At 60.2% G+C, this 22,160-nt stretch overlaps 3 protein-coding genes across 13 annotated transcripts in view; 1 reads left to right on the top strand and 2 right to left on the bottom strand.

The window, feature by feature from the left end:
- Nucleotides 1-1,517: 1,517 nt before the first annotated feature.
- ZSWIM7 (zinc finger SWIM-type containing 7) lies at nucleotides 1,518-11,413 on the bottom strand. The gene is made up of 8 exons (XM_090025075.1): nucleotides 11,396-11,413; nucleotides 9,649-10,617; nucleotides 7,353-8,754; nucleotides 6,283-6,381; nucleotides 4,244-4,265; nucleotides 3,270-3,372; nucleotides 2,124-2,228; nucleotides 1,518-1,848 (listed from the first exon to the last, which is right to left on the bottom strand). The coding sequence occupies exons 1-8, from the start codon at nucleotides 11,411-11,413 to the stop codon at nucleotides 1,732-1,734; spliced, it is 2,835 nt and encodes a 944-aa protein (XP_089881201.1). The 3' UTR covers nucleotides 1,518-1,731.
- Nucleotides 10,702-21,349, top strand: TTC19 (tetratricopeptide repeat domain 19). 7 transcript variants are annotated; one of them, XM_090025798.1, is made up of 10 exons: nucleotides 10,702-13,147; nucleotides 14,127-14,209; nucleotides 14,327-14,437; nucleotides 14,560-14,748; nucleotides 15,065-15,121; nucleotides 15,445-15,506; nucleotides 16,087-16,181; nucleotides 16,375-16,529; nucleotides 16,795-16,957; nucleotides 17,319-21,346. In XM_090025798.1, exons 1-10 carry the CDS (start codon nucleotides 12,940-12,942, stop codon nucleotides 17,453-17,455), a joined length of 1,260 nt encoding a protein of 419 aa, XP_089881924.1. In that variant the 5' UTR covers nucleotides 10,702-12,939; the 3' UTR covers nucleotides 17,456-21,346. The 7 variants fall into 7 exon arrangements, with proteins under 7 accessions (XP_089881924.1, XP_089881928.1, XP_089881926.1 ...); XM_090025802.1 differs by lacking the exon at nucleotides 10,702-13,147 and adding an exon at nucleotides 13,641-13,978 and having other exon boundaries at nucleotides 14,146-14,209; XM_090025800.1 differs by lacking the exon at nucleotides 10,702-13,147 and adding an exon at nucleotides 13,672-13,978.
- NCOR1 (nuclear receptor corepressor 1) overlaps nucleotides 21,063-22,160 on the bottom strand; it is a 98,537-nt gene continuing 97,439 nt past the window's right edge. For all 5 annotated transcript variants that reach the window (XM_090025790.1, XM_090025791.1, XM_090025792.1 and 2 more), the window contains one exon: nucleotides 21,063-21,586. In XM_090025790.1, the coding sequence (XP_089881916.1) occupies nucleotides 21,399-21,586 (188 nt within the window). In that variant the 3' untranslated portion in view covers nucleotides 21,063-21,398. The remainder of the gene's footprint in view (nucleotides 21,587-22,160) is intronic.

Raw genomic sequence — 22,160 nt, 5'->3', positions numbered from 1 at the left:
CGGGGGGAGTGCTAGTCCCCCAGCAGGGCAGGCGTTGGGGAGCAGGGTCCTGGGCAAAGTGGCAGCAGGTGGCTCTGAGCCTCCCGGCCCTGCCCAGCCAGAAGGCCGAGCTCAGGGGACAGATCCCGGGGTGCGGAGACGGAGCCGAGCACCAGCCTCGCGCCTGCCCTGCAGGCTCCCAACTCGGCTCCTGCCGGCTGGCTCTGCCTTTTGCTGCTGCCGTTTCCCAGGCACGGTCCACAGGGCAGAGGTCTCATGTCTCCAGTTCCCAGCTGGTCTCTGCTGCAGGAGCTTTCCCCATGGTTTAGTCCTCATCTGTGACCTTCTAGGCAGGGTTCGGTGCTTTTATCCCAGTCTCGTGTGTCTGCTCTCGCTGGCTGCATCCTTCGTGTTCATTGTGATCTCAAAGCAGCTGCCCTTGCTGCACCTTAATTTGTGAGAGAACGCAACCAAGTGCTACAGCAGAGCCAGGGCCCAAGGGCAAAGGGCTGGGCTTCCCTTTCTCTGCACCTCTTATGGGCCATGAGGGCTGGAGAGCGCCCTGCCACTGGCTGCTGTGGCCACTGCCCTGGTGTGGACATGCTTCTGGGCTCCTTTCAGTTAGTGGCAGAGCTCCAGTGTGGGGCCAGCCCCGAGGCCATCAAAAGTAAAATGCAAACGGGCAGATTCTGAGCCCTGACGAGGTCCTTAAAAAAAAATCTGTCAGTGCAAGTGAAAAGGGCCGAGGCAGTGCTGGGCACCGCTTCCCGTGTGGGGCTGGGCAGGTGGGATGTGCACCCATCTCCACGTTACCAGGTTTGGCGCTACGGGAATGCTGCTGTTTGCGTGCAGGACCCACAGCTGCTGCCACGGGCTGAGCCTGGGCCAGGTCGCTGCTGCAGCAAGGGGGGTATTGTACAAGGGGGACATGCACACCCGTGACTCCTGCTGCGCCAGGGTGGGTCTGGCTTGTTGCACCATGCATGGACTGCAGGGTCAGGTCCTTTCTCTTCCCTCACTGGGTAATGTGGGGCAGAGCGAGCCAGGCCCAGCTTGGAGCGCAAGTGCCCCCAGCTGTCCCGCTCCCAATACCCAGCGGTACCAGAACCACAACCCAATCGCAGCGCCCCCGGGTGGACGCTGGGGCCTGGGAAGACGGACAGGGTTACCTGGTTCTGGCAGCACTGAGCTGTTCCTGAACCCCAGCCCTCCCTTCAGGGCCCCCAGCGGGGTTTCTCCCAGGTGCAGCGAAGCCGGCAGCCCCTCGCAGCTTTGCGCTGCCAGTGCAGCAGGGCTTGGCTGTGGCCACACACGCCACGTGCCCCGGGCCTCGCCCTGCAGCACCTGCCGCTGAGAACCGGGCTGCCAAAGGTCTCCATGGAGCCCTGCCCTGCTCTGGCCTGCTTCAAGGGCTGACCCAGCCATGGCACACAGCACCTGTGGGTGTGGAGTATGGCAGCCTGGCCCGGGGCAACTGCTGTTTCTGCCATATCCCAGCCCCCGCCCCAGCAGCAGCCACCAGGATCTCAGCCGGCACACAGGCTCCGCAGGTAGGTTTATTAACACTGCAACTAGCACCTGGGCCCCGGCGGGTGGGCTGCCTGCTGCGCTGCCAGCCCGGCTCCAATTCCCGAGGAGAACTGGCAGCCCTGGTACATGCTTGTTCAGCTCGGGGGCCCAGGCACCTCACGTGCATGTGCCACCAGGACCACAGGTGCTTGCAGGTGGGTGTGAGCACGCAGAGTGGGTCCTTCATCCATCCTCGTTTTCCTCCGCCAGCAGGATGTTCTCCAGCTGCTGGTTGGAGACAGTGAGCTCCTGGCAGGCGCCGGTGGCCTGGCTGAGGTAGACAGCGAGGATGTGCTTGCACTGGGGGTGGAAAGTTTGAGCAGATGAACAGCAGGGACAGCAGCAGGGCCCCCCCCCACCCCGCACTTGGTTTGTCTGGGATCAAACAGGTCCCTGCTGCTGCCCCTGGTTCCTGCTCTACTCCAGGCACCGGCCCCACTCCAGCTGCATCCCAGTCTTTCACTGATCCCGTGTTTGCAGCCGGAGCACTGGGGCTCCCTGCAATGCCCCTGTGAGCTGCTTGGCTCCCACCTCCGCGCAGAGCCCGCGTCCACCCCCGCACACGGGCTCCTCACCAGCAGGCTGTCGGCCTTGCGCAGCACGGAGAAGGCAAAGGCCGGGCACGTGCAGAAGTGACAGGCGGCGTAGCAGGTGTAAAGCCTGCCGGAGCTCCCCAGCACCTGGAACACAGGCGGCCAGCCAGGCCGGGGTCAGGAGCAGGCCACGTCCCCAGCCCCATCCCGCAGCCAAGTGAGGTCAGGCAAGGACAGGTCACCCTTGCAGGGGGCACCTAGTGCCCAGCCCTCCCCCTCTCACCACCACCTCTGCTGTGCTGCCCCTGGTGTGTCCTATTTGACTCCATGAGCACAAGCCATGGGCAGACAGGGCTCCAGGTCCCTTCTGGAGGACCCTCTGATCCCTCCCAGCGCTGCAGCTGACCCCACAGCAGGAAACAGCTCCCCAGCCTCTGTGCACTCCTCCACTTGGGCTGCCTGGAGCACCGGGTGCTCCCTTCCCCCACACAGAGGCAAACACCCCAATGGCTTGGCGGCTGCTTTGGTGGTGGTACCCATCATGTCCCCTACACTGGGCCCTGCGGGGGCCAGGAGTGGCATCAGCTGGGTGGCTGAGACATACTCTTAGACCTGCCAGGCAGAGGCACTCCCAGAAGTGGGCAGATGCAAGGGGGCTAGCGGCTCGGACACTGGGGCTCTGGCCATCTTGTTAGCACGAGCTGCTGCAGCTGCTTGGAGTCTACTCCAGTTGTGCAGAGAGAGTTTGCACTTCCTGCGAGGGGCCTGGCAGCTCCGTTTCTGTCCTGGGGACAGGCTGACATGGCCTGTTCTCACAGCCCGGGCTGGGGAAGCAGTGGGGAGCTCCGTCCCTCACGGCTCTGGCCGGAGGAGGTTTCCACACTGCTCAGCCTGCAGTGGCATTAGCTAGAGGCCTCTTGTATCTACCGTGAGGAGGCTGGACTTGATGCCAGGGCAGTGACTGCCTGCCCAACCCCATGCCCTGTTGACCAAGCACTCCAGAGGCAAGCAGGGCTCCTCTCTATTTCTGCTAGAAGCCAAGTGCCCAGGTTATTCAGAGCCCCGCTGCAAGGAAGATCTGAGGGAGGAGGGCTTGTCCTTGTCTGCATGGCCAGGGCTACACGAGCAGACAGCGACCGCCACATGCTGGAGAGCCTGAGCAGGATGAGGAGCAGGCGTGGTTCATACCTGGTACGCTGCCCGTCCGCTGGGGGACACGACGCGGGTCACCGAGCGCTGGTCCACCAGGTCCAAGGCTGGGACAGCAATCGGGCCGAACACAAACTTGAGCCTGGGAGAGGAGCCGGTGGGTTAGGGCACGGTGCAGGCAGTGCGGATGTGCCACCCCCCAGCTTGCTGCTGCCCCAGTCAGGTGGTGGCCACCTTCCCCCCATCCCATGTGCCTGGAGACATCTGAGCTACGGGCCACAGCTGCTGGGACTTGAGGCTTCCCAGGCCAATGGTCAGGCTAAGAAATGACTAGAACATGAGTCTCTCCCAGTGAGGCTGCTTTGCACTGTCCCTGCTGTGACAGCAAGGCCCTCAAAGCAGGACGGAGACCAGAGCCCTCCCACTGCGTGTTTATGGCCTTTATCTGCAGATAGATAGCTGCCATACCTGCTGGGAGTCACGTAGGGATACCTAATAACCTGCTGGGGGGGGGCTGGACACCTGAACCCGGCACCTATTGTCCAGGCAGCTCCTAGGCTTAGGTGTGCTGCTAGACGTGCTCTTCCTGCCTGCCTGGGAACCCGTTCCAAGGAGCTCAGGGGTGAGAGAGAAGCTTTGGGGTCCTTTCATCCCCAGGGAAAATTCCCCAAAGCCTGGGTCAGTGACAAGGGCAAACAGCAGACATTCAGGAGAGCCACTGTGGGCAAACAATGAGGACAGGAGGAAGCAGACGTGCCCCCTCTGCTCTGGGAAGAAGGCTGGGAATGAGAAGTCAAGCCCAAGTTCAGCATCTTGGCAGCACAGCTGCCGTGAGTTTCTGTGCCGGTCTGACTGGCCACGGGCCGAGCTGACCGACTCAGTCCTTGAAGAAATTGGAGGGGATCTGGCAGGACCACGTCAGAGGAGCGAGCGGGGGCAGGGGAACACTCCTGGCAGGAGGGCACGTGGTGCTGGGAAAGGGCCCGGCGGGGAGTGGGGCAGGAGGTACTTACGCCAGCAGGAGTTCATCAGGGACTGCAAGAAAAAGAGAAAGGAACATTACTTTGCTGATCTCCTGCTCCCTTAGGACATGTGCGCCCGGCCCTGCAGCCACTGGCCTCTCGGGCCACAAGTGGGAGCAGAGTGGGTCACTAGGGGAGTATCACTATGGGAGACTCCTGGTGCTGTTAGAGGGCAGAGGCAGCACTGGCAGGGAGGGAGCAAGGCTCTCCAGCCCCTTCCATCACAGCAGGTGGCTCTGGGGCTCCAGCTAAAATGGCTCAGGGCGCATCTTCCACAAACCCTCATGAGAGACTCACTGGGAAAGGAAAGACAGAGCCCCAAGGCCTGGGTTCATGACATGCTGCTTCACAAAGGCACAAAGAAAGGCCTGGCAGCTTAATCACCTGGACCATTGTTTTAATGAACTGACTGGGAGGGGGTTTCCCCCAAAAAACAGAGTGGTATCTATGTGCTTCCTGCGCTGCTTTATTTTGGAATCACTCGATGAGGTCAAAATATCTAAAAGCTCGTCTCTCTGCAGGGCCTGTCCCTTCCCAACACAGTCCCAGAGGGCTCGGGCCAGCTCATAGCAGCTTATCTGGCACATGGAAAAACTGACGCTGCTACTGAAGAGGGGAACTGGTTAAGGGAGGCAGTTGCAGTAAAGAAAAGCTCTTGAACCCATTCACATGAATAGTTTTGGCCCCAAACCTGATCTTCTGCTTATCCCTAGTGGAATCCCAGCAGGACTTTAAAGTTGTGAGGCTCCCAGTGGTCTGGTCGTCCATTTATCTGGCTCTCGTGTCCAGTGCAACATCTCTGGTTTTAGTCACCTTAAAACCCCTAGCTGTTGCTTGATTTTTTCACATTAGGGCTTTATTAGACCCTCTGAAAAGACCTACCCAGCTCAGGCCCGGGTTCTGAACCTCCACTGCCCCAACAGCATCTGCCACGTGCCAGGCAGAGCTCTGTGCAGCTCTCCTTGGTGCCCAGGGTGGTTGCGCCTGTGCCAGGCTGTCCCGAGCCCTCGTTCCTTTAAGCAAAGCATTCAAACTGGCTTGCCTGCTTTCCTGTTTGCTTTGATTAGGGCGTAGGGAAAACAGATCCCTTAAACAGCAACTCCATTTGTGAAGGTGTCACCGTGAGCTGCTTGGCGTGTAAACATACCTAATGGGATTCTCTCGGCAGGGCTGCAGAAACATCCCGGCAATGCAGCGTGTGGTTAGGAGCTGCTGTTCCCGCTAACTACTACTGCCAGCCAGGACTTCACACTTGGCTTGTATTGCTGCCCTCTTCCGCCTGAAGGGGAAAGCAGCCCCTTGTTCAAGGCCGTGGCTCCCTCTCCTGGGCAGCGGTGAGAACGCTTGTGTGCGTGTTCAAAGCGCCCAGACGGAGATGAGCCTGCCTACTGGGGAACAACAGATAGGCTAGCTTTCCTGTCGGGGCTCAGCACTGATAGCACAAGCGTCCCTGAGACTGGACAAGGGTGCTCCTGCATGCAGGTCTCCAGCATGGATGACCAGCCACAACGGGCCGCAGCGGGGAGCAGGTAGGGCCTTGACGCGATAGTCTGCAAAGTTCGGACTGAGGAAGCCCCACGGTGCCGCCTGGCCCCGGCTGCTGAAATGACGACGTGCTCACGACAGAACCCGTGCTCGCAGAAGTCGCGGGTCATAGAAGAGCATCCAGTCTGGGTCAATGCGCGGGGGATGGATTCGGGGCACTTTCTGACGCTTGGGATCACTGAGATCATCGCGAGCGCCTCACCCTAACCTGCCCCCACCCTCCAAGGCACTTGACCTGGCTTGCACTGGGGAGATTTGAGACCAGCCATGGCTGAGCGAGCACTGCAGAGCAAGGGCACGCTGCCTCCCCCACACGGTCCCAGGCAAGCACCGCCGTATTGGCACTGATATATCCCCATAGGCAGCTGGCAGCCCGGTGGGACGGGCGGGAGCTACTAGCTAGGGTCACCGAGCCCTGTTGAAGGCTCAGACGACGGCCAACGCTTCACAACAGCTCCCTCCTGGCTTCGTTTCTCTCCACCTACCCTGCGCGGTCTCCTGGAAAGTCTTCTTTATCTCTCGGAGAAGCTCCTCCGCCACCGCTGGCAGCGTGGTGCCCAGGTCGTCAGATATGCAGTCGAACCCTGGAATCAAGACAGCAGCGAGAGGCTGGAGCCATCGCAGATACAGCGGACAAACGAGGACAGTTTAACAGCGTGGCCAGATGAGGCCAAACGAAGGGCACTGATCAGAGTCCACCCGCCCTGCTATTCCCGAGGGAGTTTTCGCCTTTCTTCTTTGGGGTAGAGGGGAGCTGGCAGACATTTTTGAAGCGTGGCCTGCATTTCAGCAGAGCCTCTGTCACCCGTCCGTGCTCACGAACGCACACGACACGCCCCGCCTCCTGCCCACGAGGAAACCAGGCATCTGGGGAGCTTCTAAGGCTGTGCTAGTGCCACTGTACCTACCCCGCATGGGTTAATCCTCACAACTCCCCTCCTGAGGGAAGAAAGTACTGTTGTCCCCTCTTCGGCTGAGGGCAGGCCGGGAGTGACCAAGTGACTTGCTTTTCCTCCCCTGCCGCCGCTGAACTCAAGGAAGGGGATTCACCTCAAGCCAGGTGCTGAACATGGAGGAGTGAAGGAAAGAGCAGGAGGAAAACGGCAGGAGACAGAAGCTGGGGAGTGGGAAAAAAACCACCAGACTGATGGTGGGCAAAGCAAAGAAAGGAGAAGTCATGGGGAAAAAATACAAGGGCATAAAAAGAGGGATGTCAGAGCAAAAGACAGGTCCCCTACTTCCCCTTTCTAGTGTGGTCTTGCACTGCTGCCAGCTCGCGAGGCCTGGGACAAGGCAGAGGGCATGCAGCACGACCTTGGCTGCAGGAGGCAGCCCTGCAAACCCGAGCAGGCTCCAACGTAGGTCCCCAAGGAAGGGATGCCCTTGGCCCCAGCTTGGATGTGATTGCCAGCCTGTGAGCCACCAAACTAGAGAAACTCGAGGGGGAGCTCCCCACCAAGCAGGTTGTGTACAGCTGGCTCGGGCACTTGTGGCATCACCATCTGGGCCCCTGCAAACCAGGCTGCTGAGACCCGCCTGGCGGGTCGTAACACACCTGGTGCTGCGAGGCCTGGGCTGGAGCCACTGGAGCGCCCCTGGGGCAGGCCCCTGGGGCTGCTGCACCCGCCGGGGGGGAGGCGCGGGCGTGAGGCCCAGAGCTGAGCCAGGGCTGCGCCTGCACCCCGCGCTGGGCCTGCAGCTGTGTGCACGGCGTGGGTCTGGGCAGCCCACGGCGGGGGGCGTGTGGCTCCGGGCCCAAGGCCAACCGGGCTCAGCCGCTGCTTCCCAGCGCCTCGCCGCCCGCGCGCCCGCGCCCGCGCCAGCACAACCGAGGCGGCCTCGGGGGAGGCTCTCGCCCCCCGCCCGCCGCGGCCCGGCCCGGCTCCGCCCAGCGCTTCCGCCGCCAATCCGTGCTGCCCCGCCTCAGCCCGGCCCCCCGCCCCGGCAGCACCCCCGGAGCCGCCGCCCGGCAAGGAGGGCCCGGCCCCCGGCGGCAGTGCCGGGCTGTCGCGGCGGGCGGCGGGGGGGGCTCCTCGGGGCGGGGCGCGCCCGGGAGAGCAGGCCCCTGCTTCGGCCGGGGTGGCGGGGGTGCAGGGGGTGCCCCCAGCCCGCGCCCGGGGCCGTGATCCAGCCCCGGGGGGGCCCCGGCCGGAGCAAGGCTCTGCCCCAGCGCGGCGCGGAGGTCCCACAGCGGCCCCGGCCTGCCCCCCCCCCCCGCCACGACCGCGCGGGGCGGTGAGCGGCCTCCCGGGCGCGGCGTGGGGCCCCCGGGCAGCGGGGGGGGGGGCTGCTCTGAGCGTGGCCGGTGCCCGCCCGGCTCGTGGCCCTTCGCCCGTGGGCACCTCGGGCCGCGCCGGGCCCGGGGGGCGCTCGGGCAGGCGGCTGCCCCGGGCCCACGCCGCGCGCGGCAGGGCCACTGCTGCCCGCGAGCCGGGGCTGGGCACGGGGCCGTGAAGCAGGGGCAGGAGGCCCCCGAGCCCCCTTCTCTGCCCCCCTCGGCCGGGCTCGCGGGGGAGCGGGACCCCGCGGCAGCCCCTGCCCGGCAGCCGGGCCAGACCGGTCCCCACGGGCCGGGGGACGTGGCGCACGGCCTCGCCTTGTCCCCGCCGCTCCCGTGCCCGCAAACAACGTCCGACGTCTCCGGACTGGAGCGCAGACAAGCAAGTCCTCCCGGGCACGGCCGCCACGCCGGCCCTCGGCCCGCAGCGGCTGGGCGAAGCCAGAGCGAAAGCCGGGCCCGGAGGCCGCTGGCCCTGCGCAGCGCCAAACCCGCGGGCCCTGCCTGACCGCGCGGGGCCTAGGCCACGAGCCAGGCCGGGCCACCGCCGTCCTGGGGCTCCCCTTGCCGTGGGGCCAGCGCGTGCGCGGGGCAGAGTCGAGGGGCCCAGAAGTGAGGCAGGCGCCCAGCCAGGGCCTGTGGAGCGCGGTGCTGGGCCCCTGGGTGCGGTGCTGAGGGCCTGGGTTCAAGTCCTGGCCTCTCCCTGTTTTGCAGCGAGGCGCCCTCCTCTTTCTGCAGCGGGGCCTGGCCGCTGCGCCTCAAGGGGCCCACGGCCGGAGCAGCTCTCGGCCTTCCCTGGTGCTCCAGCGGTAAGGGTGCGGCCCTAGGTGGCAAAGGTGGTGGGTTCCATCCCTGCCCTGGCTGGAGCCCTCAGTGGGTGCCTGTGACTAGGTGCACACAAGGAGGTTTTGGGGGGATGCCCTGAGAATGCAGGGTTTTTTTTTTTTGCACTTTGAAGCCCAGGTTTTCCTGGTGCGCCACAAAACCAAGGCCAAAAAAACCCGGCCGGCCGCTGGGTGGTTCAGGACAGATCCAAGTGGGCTACAACCTCAAGTCCCCTCCGACTTGCAACTGCCATCACCCCTGAGCCCCAGCTAGAAGGCAAGCGCAGGAGGGGGAAACGGTTGCGTAGTAGATGGTGGCCAGGGGACTCAAGCCGACCAGGGACTTGAACCAGCAGCCCCTGCCACCGGCGGCAGTGCCCCGAACCACCCAGCCGTAAAGGGCCAGCATCTCAGCTCCCCTTCCCGCGCCTCTCTTGACTCGCCTCGCCCGCCGCCCTGCAGGCAAACAGTCATAGGGGCCTTCCCCCCCCCTTAAAAGCAAAGTGCTGCTGGCACCGAGACATCAACCCACAGCCCCAGGGCAGCGCCCCACCACCTGGCTCCACCTGCCCCGGTCCCCCTTGCCCTGCCACCTCCACCCTGCACTGGGCCCACCACACAGGCACCCCTGGGCCGTCACCCCCCCAGGGCCCAGGGGCAGCGCACAGGCTGGGGAGCTGCCCCTGTGTGGCCCCGCCAGGCACGGCCTTGACACACCCCGGGGCAGCTGCTGGGGTGGGCTCCCCTACCGGGGGGGCGGCTCCCCCCGCCTCGCGGCGCAGCAAGGGGGGCTCCCAGGCCAGGGCCCCCCGCACACTCCCCGCCCCGACACAGCGGCCGGGCCGCGAGGCCCCGCGCTCCGTCCCGCCCGCACCAGGCTTTGCCTCCTCCGCACTCCGGACCCCCGCCCCCGCCTCCTCGCAGCCAGCCCGAGCGCGCGTGCGCAGAGCCGGGCTCCGGGGACACGCCCCCCCACGGGCAGGGGGCCATCGGCGGGGGGGGGGGGCGCGGCCCTGCGCTCGGCACGAGCCGCCCCTGCCCGCCCGGCCCCGCGGGAGCGGCTCCTCGCAGGCGCCGAGTGCAGCCCCGGGGCCGCCGCGCCTCGCGGGGGGCGGGGAGCCGCTCCCGTCAATCAAGGCCGCTCGGGCGGGGCCTCCTGAGCACGGACTGGAGCCCGGGTTCAAGCGCGGGGCGGGGCGGGCTCTACTGCGCACGCTCCGGCTGGGCCGTGATTGGCGGGGGAGGTGCAGCTCGGGCCGGAGGAGCGCGGGGGGGCCCGAGGAGCCGCCTCCCCGCGGGGCCCGGAGCTCGTCCGGGCGCGGAGCGGCGCGTCCTGTCCCGGGGCTGCGCTGCGCGGGGCCGTGCCCGGAGCCTGGCTCTGCGCACGCGCGCTCGGGCTGGCTGCGGGGGGGCGAGGAGCCGGGGGCGGCGGGCCCGGGGCGGGGGTCCGGAGTGCGGAGGAGGCAAACCCTGGTGCGGGCGGGACGGAGCGCGGGGCCTCGCGGCCCGGCCGCTGTGTCGGGGCGGGGAGTGTGCGGGGGCGGCCCCTGGCCTGGGGGCCCCACTTGCTGCACCGCGAGGCGGGGGGAGTCGCCCCCCCCGGTAGGGGAGCCCACCCCAGCAGCTGCCCCGAGGTGTGTCAAGGCCGTGCCTGGCGGGGCCACACGGGGGCGGGGTGGGCCGCTACCCCTGGGCCCTGGGGCGCCCGTGTGGTGGGCCTAGCGCAGGGGGGAGGGAGCAGGGCAAGGGGGCCGGGGGCCCAGGGCAGGTGGGGCAGGGTGGTGGGGCGCTGCCCTGGGGCTGTGGGTTGAAGTCCCGGTGCCAGCAGCACTTTGCTTTTAAGCAGCGGGGCAGGCCCGTGTGACTGTTTGCCTGCAGGGCGGCGGGCCAGGCGAGTCAAGAGGGGCGCGGGAAGGGGCACTGACATGCTGGCCCTTTACGGCTGGGTGGTTCAGGGCACTGCTGCCGGTGGCAGGGGCTGCGGGTTCAAGTCCCTGATCGGCTTGAGTCCCCTGGACGCCATCTACTACGCAACCGTTTCCCCCTCCGGCGCTTGCCTTCTAGCTGGGGCTCAGGGGTGATGGCAGTTGCAAGTCGGAGGGGACTTGAGGTTGTAGCCCACTTGGATCTGTCCTGAACCACCCAGCGGCCGGCCGGGTTTTTTTGGCCTTGGTTTTGTGGCACACCAGGAAAACCTGGGCTTCAAAGTGCAAAAAAAAAAAATCCCCTCTGTTCAACCAGGCTACTCTCCTTGTGTGCACCTGGGCACAAGGGACTACCTGAGGGACAAGGGGCCTAGCCAGGGCAGGGATTGAACCCACCACATTTGCCACCTAGGGTAGCACCCTTACCACCAGAGTACCAGGGAAGGCTGAGAGCTGTTCCGGCCGTGGGCCCCTTGAGGCGCAGCGGCCAGGGCCTGCTGCAGAAAGAGGAGGGCGCCTCCCTGCAAAACGGAGCAACCAGGACTTGAACCAAAGCCCTCAGCACTCGCACCCACGGGCCCAGCACCATGCTGCACAGGTCCTAGCTAGGCTTGCCTTTCACTTCTGGGCCCCTTGTCGTGGGGCCAGCACGTGCACAAGGACAGAGTCAAGGGGAGCCTCAGGAAGCTTGTGCATCTAGCCAGGCTCATGGCCTGGGGGGCAATGCTCTGTCCCTTCAGGCAGGACCTGTGGGTTTGACTTTGCACAGGGCCACCATTCTCTGGGCCCAGCTTTCACTCTTGCTTTGCCCAGCCGCTGTGGGCCAAGGGCAATCATATTTGCCATGACAGGGAGGACTTGTTCCAGCTCGAGTCTAGAGACGCCAGGCTGGAGGCCGGGAGGTCTGTCTTTGTTTGCGGCCATAGGAGCTGCCTGGGCAAAACAAGGCTGTGTGGCATGTCCCCCGCTGCAGGGACCCATCTTCTCTGGCTGCTCAGTAGGGACCACTGTGGGGTCCTAACTCTCAGGCGAGCCCAGCCAAGGGGGTGCAGAGAAGAGGGGCTCAGAGGCCTCCAGGCACAAGGGAATCTGGATCCCCAGCCCCCCAGCTCTGGGGGAGACTTGGGGCTGGGGGGCAGCAGCAGCCTTGGGCTGCACTCTGGGAGCTGAACAGCCGTGTCCTGCAGAGCATGGTTATGTGGGGACCCAAGGAAGCGCGAAGGCCACCTGCCCGAATACCCTCCCTGGGGCCTGGCTCAGACCAAGGTAAAGCTGCGGAGCTGCCTCCAGGGTCCCAAAGGGCAAAGGGCCACCAGCCGGGTGGCCACTGGGCAAAACCTAGACCAGCACCACAGCGCCTGCTGTCCTTGGGGAGGGGTTCCAACGCTGCACCCAGGAGGCTGCTCACTGCCCCAACGAGCTTGTGCCGAGCGAAGGCGCACAGGAGCTGCGCAGGGGGCAGGCCAGCAGCCCCCGCGTGGTACACCCCCCTTCTCTCTGCGCTGGGAGCAGAGCGTTGCTCCGGTTGTGGGGGGACTTCTGAGCCTGGGGGACCGGTGCTCCGTGCCCAGGGGCTGCACACAAGCTCCTCTGTCCTCCTGGCAGGGCTCCTGCCCAGTGCTGGATCACGACCACCCCTGGGCACGGGCTGGAGGCAGACCCGCCTGCAGCACCCCCGGTGCCAGGAGAAGCCTGAGTGCTGGAGGCAGCAGCTCTCTCTCACCGCCTTTCCCCCGCAGCCCTGTAATGCAATCTCCACGGCACGCCTCGGGGGTGCGCGCAGGGAAGTAACTCCCGGCAGGGCCCGGCTGCCTTAGCAGTCATGAACCCCCAAGAAACAGCCAGGGTCTTTTGCCCCGGCTGCTCCAAAAGACAAACCAGAGCTATTAGCCTTTCCCCAGGGAGCAGAAAGAATTAATCCGAGTTATTTAAAGACGCTGCACGTTTGCCAAGGGGACGACAAAAGGGGGCTTATAATAGTTGCAGCAAAGCGGCAGAGCCTGGGACTGTGACCTCGGGAGCTGTGAATGCTGACGTGACTGGACGGCGCTCTGGCACCGTGCAGCCAGGCTCCAGAACGTGCTTGAATCAAGCTGGAGCCATCCATGCTGGGACATGAGGGTGCCTTCAGGGGGTGCAAAGCATGCTGGGAGACCCTGCCTCCATGGCACTGGACCAGACCTCGGGACATCTCCAAAAGGCTTCAAAAAGCATGCGCTGCACAAGCATGCTGGGATATGCCACACCCACACACTCAGAAGTTCAGCTTGGTCCCTGGGCCTGCAATGCATGCTGGGAAACACTCCTCAGGGGAACCCACACGGTACAGATCGGTCATAGCAGTGGGCCCGCAATGCATGCTGGGAAACGAGTCCTGCCCCACCCCCAACAACCGCACGGCATGCTGGGCCAGGTAGCCCGCTCGTGCCGCAACGCATGCTGGGAAATGCTACCCGTTCCAGGGGCCAGCGCTCACACTGGTGCAACATTCTCCCGCAGTACATGCAGGGGTTTTCCTGCAGTGCGTTGGGCGTGTAATGCATGCTGGGAAACGGGAGCCTGGCCCGTCGTCCGCGCGCTGGACCCATCTTGCTCACGCTGCAACGCATTCTGGGATATGCTCCCCTCCCCACACACGGGCTCACACTTTCCCTTGGGCCTGCAATACATGCTGGGAAAGGGCAGCTCCGCCCCGCCCCCGCCATCTTGCGCGGGCCGCGATGCATGCAGGGAACTACCGGCCCGCAATGTACGCAGGGAAGCGCCCCTCCCCTGGGCCCGCAAGGCACACCGGGATAGCGCCGCGGGGCACTTACCGTCTCCCGGGGCCGCGGCCGCTGGCCCAGGTCCGGGCCGCTGCATCCCCCTACGCCGCGCCGGCCTGGCACCATAGCAACCGGCCGCGTCACCGCGGGGCCGCTTCCGCCGGCCGGGGTCACGTGACGCCGTCACGTGTTCACGCAGTTAAAGGGACAGCGCGGGGCGATGCTAGCGGCGCTGCCCCGGGCCCGGGCCCTGGCGCTGGCGCGGCTCGCGGCGGCGGGCGGGTGGCGCGGCCGGGGCCGGGGCCGGGGCGGGGGGGCCGCCGTCACCTGGGCCGCGGGCCGGGGCACGCGGCGGCCGGGGCCGGGCCTGGGCCTGGGCCTGCTGGCGGGTGAGCGGGGTGGGGTGACGGGGAGGTCAGGGGACGGGTCCTGCCCGGTGTATTGGGGGATCACCGGTGTTGCGGGGTGTGGGGCCCTGGCCCGCTCCGGCTCCGGCTCCGGCTCCGGCTCCGGCTCCAGCTCTGCATCTGCCTGCAGCTTTCTCCATGTTCTCCAGCGAGGCCGGCGAGGCGCGCGCGGACCCCGACGACGCCATTATAACCCTGCTGAAGAAAGCCAAGGTGGGCAGCCGGGGCAGGAGCCACCTGCCTCCGCCCCCTCGGGGGCTCGGGGCTCCCGGCGGGGACCAGGCTGCCGCGGCAGGCCGAGCTCCCCTTGGTCGTGGTCTCCCTTTGCAGCTCAGCATCGTGACAGGCGAGCTGGAGGAGGCGGAGAGGCTTCTGCACCAAGCCGCCCGCCTGGCCCAGCGGTCGCAGCACAGGCAGGGCATCGTCTACGCCTACACCATGGTAACCCCCCGCCCGCCCTGTCCCCTCTGGGCTGGCTCGCGGGACGGCTGCGTCGGCCCCGGCTCGCTGCCAGGCGCCTGCTGCGTTGGGCAGCTCTCAGCGCCCGTCTGCCTCTCTCCTAGATGGCGAACCTGGCGCTCCTGCGAGGGCAGCTGGACAGTGTGAGTGAAGCCCTCCGGGGCGCGAGCCCCGTGTCGTGTCCTCCCATGCCGGGGCGCAGCTCGGTGACGCCGAGTTGTTCCGCCACAGCGAGACGCAGAGCGGGGCTCTGGAGCCAGGGGCACTGGCGTGGCGGCAGCTTTGGGCACAGGGTGCGAGCGGGGTCTTGCATCTCCTCCAGGCCCCTTCTCCCCTCACCCGGGACTCGCAGCGAAGCTGGGTTGTTCGCTGCCGGGCCCCATCCTGCGCTTGGGCAGCGTCTTCCTAGCGCAGCTCTTCCCCTGGCTTGTCGGGTGCGGGGGCCCTGGTGCAGGCTTTGCTACTCCAGTGCCCAGGAGTGCTAACTGAGTCCATGCAGGGATCAAATATATTTCAAAACCCCTCCCCGCCCCCATGAAGTATGGGTGGTGCTTGCCACCAGGTATAGCCCAGAGCTGGCTCCTCACCAGGCACCTGCTCTCATTGCAGGCAGAGAAACTCTTCAAAGCAGCAATAAGCTTCTTGCTGGCTGGGGACACTAAGCCGGTGAGTCCCCTGCTGTCGGCCGCACGGTTTCCTGCTCCACATAGGGTTATCTCCACCGCCCCCATCACTACCCCCACTGCAGTAGTCCCTACCTCTCTTGGGGCGACACACCTGCCACCTACCTCTTCAACAGCCTGTGGACTGGTTCCTTCCCCTGTAGAGCCTGGAATCTGCCTGGGCCGGGGCCACAGCTCCAGCAGTGTCCACTGCCGGAAGCAGTGCCCCTGCCTCATGCAGGACACTACCTTGGCCTACACCCTATAGGCGTGATCCTGAATGCTCTGGCTGCTGTGTCCATGTGCCTCTGGCTTCTCCCCTGGCAGGATGACAACGCGATCATCGAGATGTCCCTCAAGCTGGCCAGTATCTATGCTGCTCAGAACCAGTGAGTATCCGTCCCAAGCTGCAGCCTACCCTATTCAAGAGCTCCAAGGCTTCCGTGATGGTTTGGGTCAAGGGAGAGTCTTGTCCCCAGGAAGGAGGGTCCTGCTGGCACAGCTCAGGGGACAGCTTCAACTCTGGCTTCAGAGTCCATGATGGCCTCAGTCTCAAGAGAGCAGGCCTCTGGCTGCTTGGCCTGGGCAGCAGGTCAGTCCCAACTGCAGTCATCTGAGGATGAGTCCCTGCAGAAGGTGGCCTCGGAGACTAGCGTGCTGAATGTGCACAGGCTAAATGGACTTGGGTTTTAGCATTTAGCATTGGAGCTAAGCAGTAGAGCACACCTGCCCTGCAACACTATCTCCAGGGATCCTGGAGCCCTTCACCAATTAGCTGAGCTGATCCAGAACTGGTCCATGGTGTTAGGGGCTGAGGCTGGGAGCAGGTGCTGTTTGCCCAGAACTATGGCACCTTCCTAGGGTCTCAGTGGGGGCAAGGATGAGATCGGGATGTGCTGCACTCAGCCTGCTCTGAGTGGGGGGTGGACTTGCTTTGCCAATGGCTGACTTTCGCCCACTGCTACGCAGAGATCAGCAGGCTCTCGCAGGCTACAAGTTCTGCATCCTGACCCTGGAGGAGAAAATAGCCGCGCAGAAGGACTTGCCTGAAAACATCCTCCCTGGTAGGCAGCTCCTAGGTGCTCTCTGTGGCCAATGCGGCACTGTGCCTGCCATGTGCTTCCCTGCCCAGTGACTTCCAGCCACTGCCTGCCTTAGTGCTGACCCTCTCCCACTCTTGGCTGACAGTCTTGTACTCAGTAGTTCCTTGGGAGCAAAGGGCAATACCTCAACCCATCTTCTCTGTTCTGCTTGCAGCAGGGGAAAGAGCCAACACTCACCTCCTGCTCGGATTGAGCCTGGACTCCTACGGCCGTTACCTCGTCGCTCGCAACCAGCCAACCGTGGCCCAAATAATGTATGAGAGAGCCCTGCAGATCTCCAAGGACATCCAGGGAGAGACCCATCCGCAGGTGAGCTGGGCCCAATGGGTGTGTTCAAGGGATGTGTGCTCACAACAGGATTGCCTTGGAGCTGGGCTTGCTCCCCTTGGGGCCAGTATCCAGGATCAGGCTCTGTGCTCAGGCAGCGGAAGACTGAGCATGAAAATGGTCCTTGTGGGCGAGCCGGCACTGCTGTCATCTTGCAGAAGAGTCTGTCACTTGCCACGAGGGCAAATGCTCCATGCCACTGTTCTCTAACCCCTGCACTAATGCTTTCCTTGCTGTCTTGGTGCAGACGGTGGTCCTGATGAGCGACTTGGCGACCGTGCTGGATGCGCAGGGACGCTACAATGAAGCATACACCTATGCGAAAAGGGCAGCGGAGTTGGCAAAACAGACGAAGCATCCCGAGGAGCACGTGGTGCTGAACAACCTGGCTGGAATTCTGATGCATAAAGGTAAGGACTGCCCGCACAGCCAGCTGTTCCTGTGTGTGGGGGCACAAGGCCTGTGCCTACACAGTAGCAGGCAAGGAAGACTTGAGTGGGGTTGGGGAGATAGGTCAGAACAGCAACATGCAGGGAGGCAGTGCAGGAGCTGTGATCTGCTTTATGGCCACACCACGTGGTGTATGTTACATTAAACCACTCTCTGGGCTGGGAGATAGTGGGGCAGGGCTCTGGGTGCCAACTCTTTCCAGATAATCCCTTTCTACCAAGAGCTAAACACTGACCCCCTCTGGCTTATAATCCACAAAGTAGAATCCAAGAGTGGAGAGAGAGGCTCACGGTGAGTTTCCTTTCCCCTCCTTAAATGCAGAAGACTTTCTGCAAGCAAAACATGTATATGAAGCAGCCCTGAAGCAGGCACAACAGAAGGGAGATGATGCGTCTGTCCAGCACATCCAGAAGGAGCTGGCCAAGCTGGCCACATGGAGAAAGGCACAAACCCCATAGGTGGCAATGTACAGAGGTAGCTTGAAGCATCACAGGGGGCCAGGAGGTGGCTTGCGCACAGCATGGGCATGTTGGGATCTCGGGGGAACTAAAAGGACAAATTACGGGCTCAGCGCTGAGTGAGCTGGGGAGCATGGGAGGTGTTGCTGTGGCCTTCTTTTGTCTGGCCCCAAATAAAGCATTAACTTATAGATGTCCAAGTGAGTTCTCTCCTGTACTTTGCCTGGCCGGAGGTCATTTAGTATACATCTCAGCCTTTGACGTTGTATTCTTGTGCTTAAAGGCATCCAAAAAAGAAAGATTAGCCTCCCTGGGGGAAAACACATTCTGCTTCCAGGCTGGGTCACAGCCTGGGGGCTTGGGAGGAACGTCTAGGTCAGTCCATGCTTCCTGTCGGCTCTGCTCATACTGCACTAACAGAGCCACAGAACTAACTGCAGCAACTTCCTGTTGCAAAAGAAAAATCGTAAGTGCTTTCCGAGCCTGAACAGAAAGCGGCTACTTCGCGTTCTACCCCAGCAGGCAAAGAGCACGGGAGGTGTGCGGGCAACCGTTACTTTATCACAAGTCTACTTTATCACAGAGCTAGCGGTGGTATTTTGGTGACTGCTAAGATGCTGAGGCAGCAACTAGTTAAGAAGCTGTTCTTTGCTAGTGATCACAGCTCTGTTTAGTTGTACAGCAGAGCAATTATGCATTCAGCCCTGGTCCTCTATATTACAGTGTGCCCTGCATTTCTTCAGTGTGAATGTTCATTGAAGAGCCCTGACAGTTGCAAGGAACTGAAAGCCCGTGCATTTCCTACCACACTTACTGGAGGATGAAGCATCTTACAGGTGCCCAATGCACATGTCTAACTGCTCCCATGTCAAAGTGTCACACTGCTGTACTTTAACGCTTACCATGGCATAAGGGTGGAGGGAGCTCAGAGCTCTGTGAGGCTGCTTCCATCACTGCTGTACAAGCTTGTGCCTACTATTCTCAGCTTGGCTAGAGGCTGTAAATGAGATGGAGAGACAGGCAAAGCAAGTGGAGAACTGATCCCCTTTATTGATTGGTCTGAATCCAGAAGTCACTGTCTACTGAAGACATTGTGTGAAAAAAGTATTAAATTTTATCATGACACATGGGTTTTTCAAGTCTTGAATGTTTTCGTATCAGAATCACCAAACATACCAAGATTAAAAAGTTGTGAAAGCGCTGATCAGAACACAGTTAAAAAGTTGTCATAATTTGCTCCTTGTAAACGATGATTTACCGTAGCCTCGTTTTGAAATGGGGCAGATGTCATCTGATTAGTGAGAGGCTACTACAATTGTAATGAACCTGCGTTTAGGCTCTGGGCATCGGCAACAAAGTTAAGGGCAAGGGAACCATGCCTGGTGAAAATGATGAGAATTACATTTAATGTGCAAATGCTACAAAACCTGGCTCACGGGAATCCAATAATACTCCACAGCTAGGCCACCTTACAGCAGCTATAAGGCAACAGTACAGACTTCCTTGAAAGTTATGCCACATGTATCCTCTGTTCTTTACTGTGCAGTTAACATGAGGCTTATGGTGTACAAACCTCTATTTCATGCTGAGCTCGATCACTTAAGCAGGTGAATTTTAGAATGGGACGGAGTTCTCTACTTTCCCAACACTAACTGTGCGCTAAGGATAGATGGACTTATTTTCCAGCACACGCTGCTGGGGAAAAATAAAGGGAGAATTAAAAAGTCAGGGCACAGGTCTGCACACACAAATAACCCAATGGATGCTTTAGTCCTAGAAGCCAGAATTGTTTAGTTCTTTTCAAACTGTGAAGACACTTAGAGGAGATGTTAACGCACCCAAACTAACTGCAGGATACAAGATGCAAAGACAGCCTCAAGGCAATCCTGTAATACCTTCAGCATATCATCAAGGGCCCAAAGAGAAGGGTTAAAAAACATCTTTCCTTTCTCCTTCCTGGAACTGGGGGAAATGGATTGCTCGACATTTACATGACTTAAAATATCCTATACTAATTCAGTGCTGCTTCTGGTCTGTAACACAGACCTCCAAGCTCTTCCATAAAATGTGGAGCGTGCATGGACGCTGAGTTACAGACCACCACCTTTTGTACCTTCCAGATGCAAGAATGGCAAATAGAGCAAGTCAAGTTTAAGTTTTTTGACAGGTAAATCACTGAAGCATGGCATCTGACAGCTCTCTGCTAAGGCCCTTCAGAACAGTCTAGCTTCTAAAGGGGATGGACATTGTTTAATCTGATACTGGAGAGACATTTTTCCCTGAATTAAATAGCGTCCTCCGCTAACCAGCACAAATTTCCTTTTACCTCATAGCAGCCAAGTAAAAAGGCTGAGAATCCAACCAGCTGAGGCAGCACCAGTCAGATGCACATGAACTACAGGAAATAGAGCCTGCTCATTGCAGCAGGAACTGGCAGATGAGTGATTACAGAGCCCCTCTTCTAGTACCATGATTTTTTTAAGAGGCGATTTCTCTAGAACTTACTGCACATTCTACGGCAGGGGCGGGCAATTATTTCGGGCAGAGGGTCGCTTACTGAGTTTTGGCAAGCCATTGAGGGCCACATGACAGGCAGCCAGGGGTAGATAAATATTAATTTTCTAAATTTTTAGAGGCCCCACAGGCCGGACAGAATGGCCTTGCAGGCCACATCTGGCCCATGGGCCACATTTTGCCCACCCGTTCTAGGGGCTAGCTCATGCAAGACTGGGTTTCCACGGACGACCTCTCCCTTCTGGAACTGGGGTTTAAAGCCCGGATATGCACTTTAAAATAAAAGGGTTTGCAATTAGAGTGAAGTAAGGGGGAATCACAGTATCTAGTTCAAACTGGCTGCAGATCAAAACCAAAAAGTCAACTTGTACCTTTTGGTTTACTCAAAGCTCAACAGCAGTTTGTCGTTTCTTTAAACCAGAGCTGGCTGTTGCTCCGCTTCTCTTGACAAACCAATTAATCACCCAGAGCCTTTGTTCAGACCAGCGGTTTGCTGCGGTTGTGCATGGCAGTGAGATTTGTTTCAAACAGTAGCCTCTTCGGGTTGCATACAATGCAGAAGCCAGGAAACGCGGAAAGAGTCCCCTAGAACGCCACTCGGTCACCAGTGTGGAGAACAAACAGTGAGGTATGCTCCCAGAAGCTGCTTTGGGGTTTTTTCCTTTTAAACTGAACCATAAACATACCCATGCAATAATAGTTCTGCAGTGTTGCTAAATAAAACTGACCGCACTGAAAATTTACAATGTGGCAGAAATTTAAAAATCAAAGAGAAATATATCATCTTCCTCCAGTGGACCAGACGATGTTAATGTACAGAGTTCATTAAGGGGGCAGTCTTAAAAACAAAAAAACATTTTCACAAGCGCTTGAACACCACTGAGAAAATGTGTCTAAGGAGAAATTAGATCAAAGCACAAGGCCTGTGGGAGGCAGCACAGCATTAGAGGGCAATGCTGCTGCTGTAGGCAGGCTTGGGTTATGAGGAGTATTCTACACTTGAGAAGATGTTTAAAAAAAAATTACAAAATGACCCCCAAAGTTTATGCATTGATTTGAACATAAGTACACCAGATACTACAGCAAGGGGAAAACCACTGCAAAAAGTACTCTCTATTTACAGAAGAATGATTTAAGGACATGGTTTTCTTTACAAACAGATGTAGAACAGGAATAGTCCATATTTTTAAAAACTCTTTACATATTTATCTTTAGTACGTCAACCTTCCTCAATCACAATCCTCTACATGGGCTGTGCAGAAGGCATCTTTCAAATCGACTCTCCAAATAAAAGTTTCCGTTGCTTCTCCATCTCATATGGCCCTTGCTCTCTTGGAAAGTCTCTTTGGGCACAAGTCAAAAAGAAGATTTCCTTTGACCCGCAAATTTAAAAAAAAGAAGAAAAGAAGAAAAACCACCTCTGCATAGTTCAGTCGTCGCTGTCAGACAGAGTCTCGTATTGTGCTGAAAGCAGTGGGGCAGGCTCTCGCTCCCAGATCCTGTTCTGTTGGTGAGTGGTTGCTTGGCTTATGGATGGTGGAGCACATGCGATGGATGTTGGCGGTGTACTGCTGAGCATCCGCATCGTCAGGGGGTTGTAAGGGAACTGTGTGGATCCTAAGTCAAAGAAAAGTTCACGCAGGTCAAAAAAAGCACGACGTTCCAACCAGCTTCTCCCTCACTGACAGAAAAGTCAGCACCTGCTTGTTTTAAACAACGGCCACCCACGAGAAAGGAAAAATAAGTTAATTTCCTCAAATCCCCATGACTATTACAGCCGGGATGATGGGCAACTTATTTAACTTGAAGGTATGCAGAACTTGGCTAATTTTCATAGCTTTAATTCAGAGCACCACAGGAAGCAAATTACCACATTTCTTTGGCACAAGGCGCTTGATACAATACAGTGGACTTAGTTTCAGGGACTAAAAGTGCTCTGGAAGAAGGAAAAAAAAAAAATGTTTTTCAGCAGCCGGCTATGCTTATACCCCTCACTGTTCCAGTCAATGGAGGTCTGATCTTGGGGGTTAGATAGAAATTACTTGATTTCAGTTCTCAAAGTTAAATAATTTCACATCTCTGGAGGTGGCTCAGCCACTGGTAGAGAATAGGAATCACTTTGGGGAAAGCAAATTAAACTCATTACAGCCTGACTGACCTCTGGCAGTGGTCTCTTTTGGAAATGCTCTTG

Source organism: Crocodylus siamensis, chromosome 13 (assembly GCF_052110815.1).
Source record: "Crocodylus siamensis isolate JL-2025a chromosome 13, ASM5211081v1, whole genome shotgun sequence".
In the NCBI taxonomy this organism is placed as follows: domain Eukaryota; kingdom Metazoa; phylum Chordata; order Crocodylia; family Crocodylidae; genus Crocodylus; species Crocodylus siamensis.
This window is presented reverse-complemented; position numbering and strand designations above follow the sequence as displayed.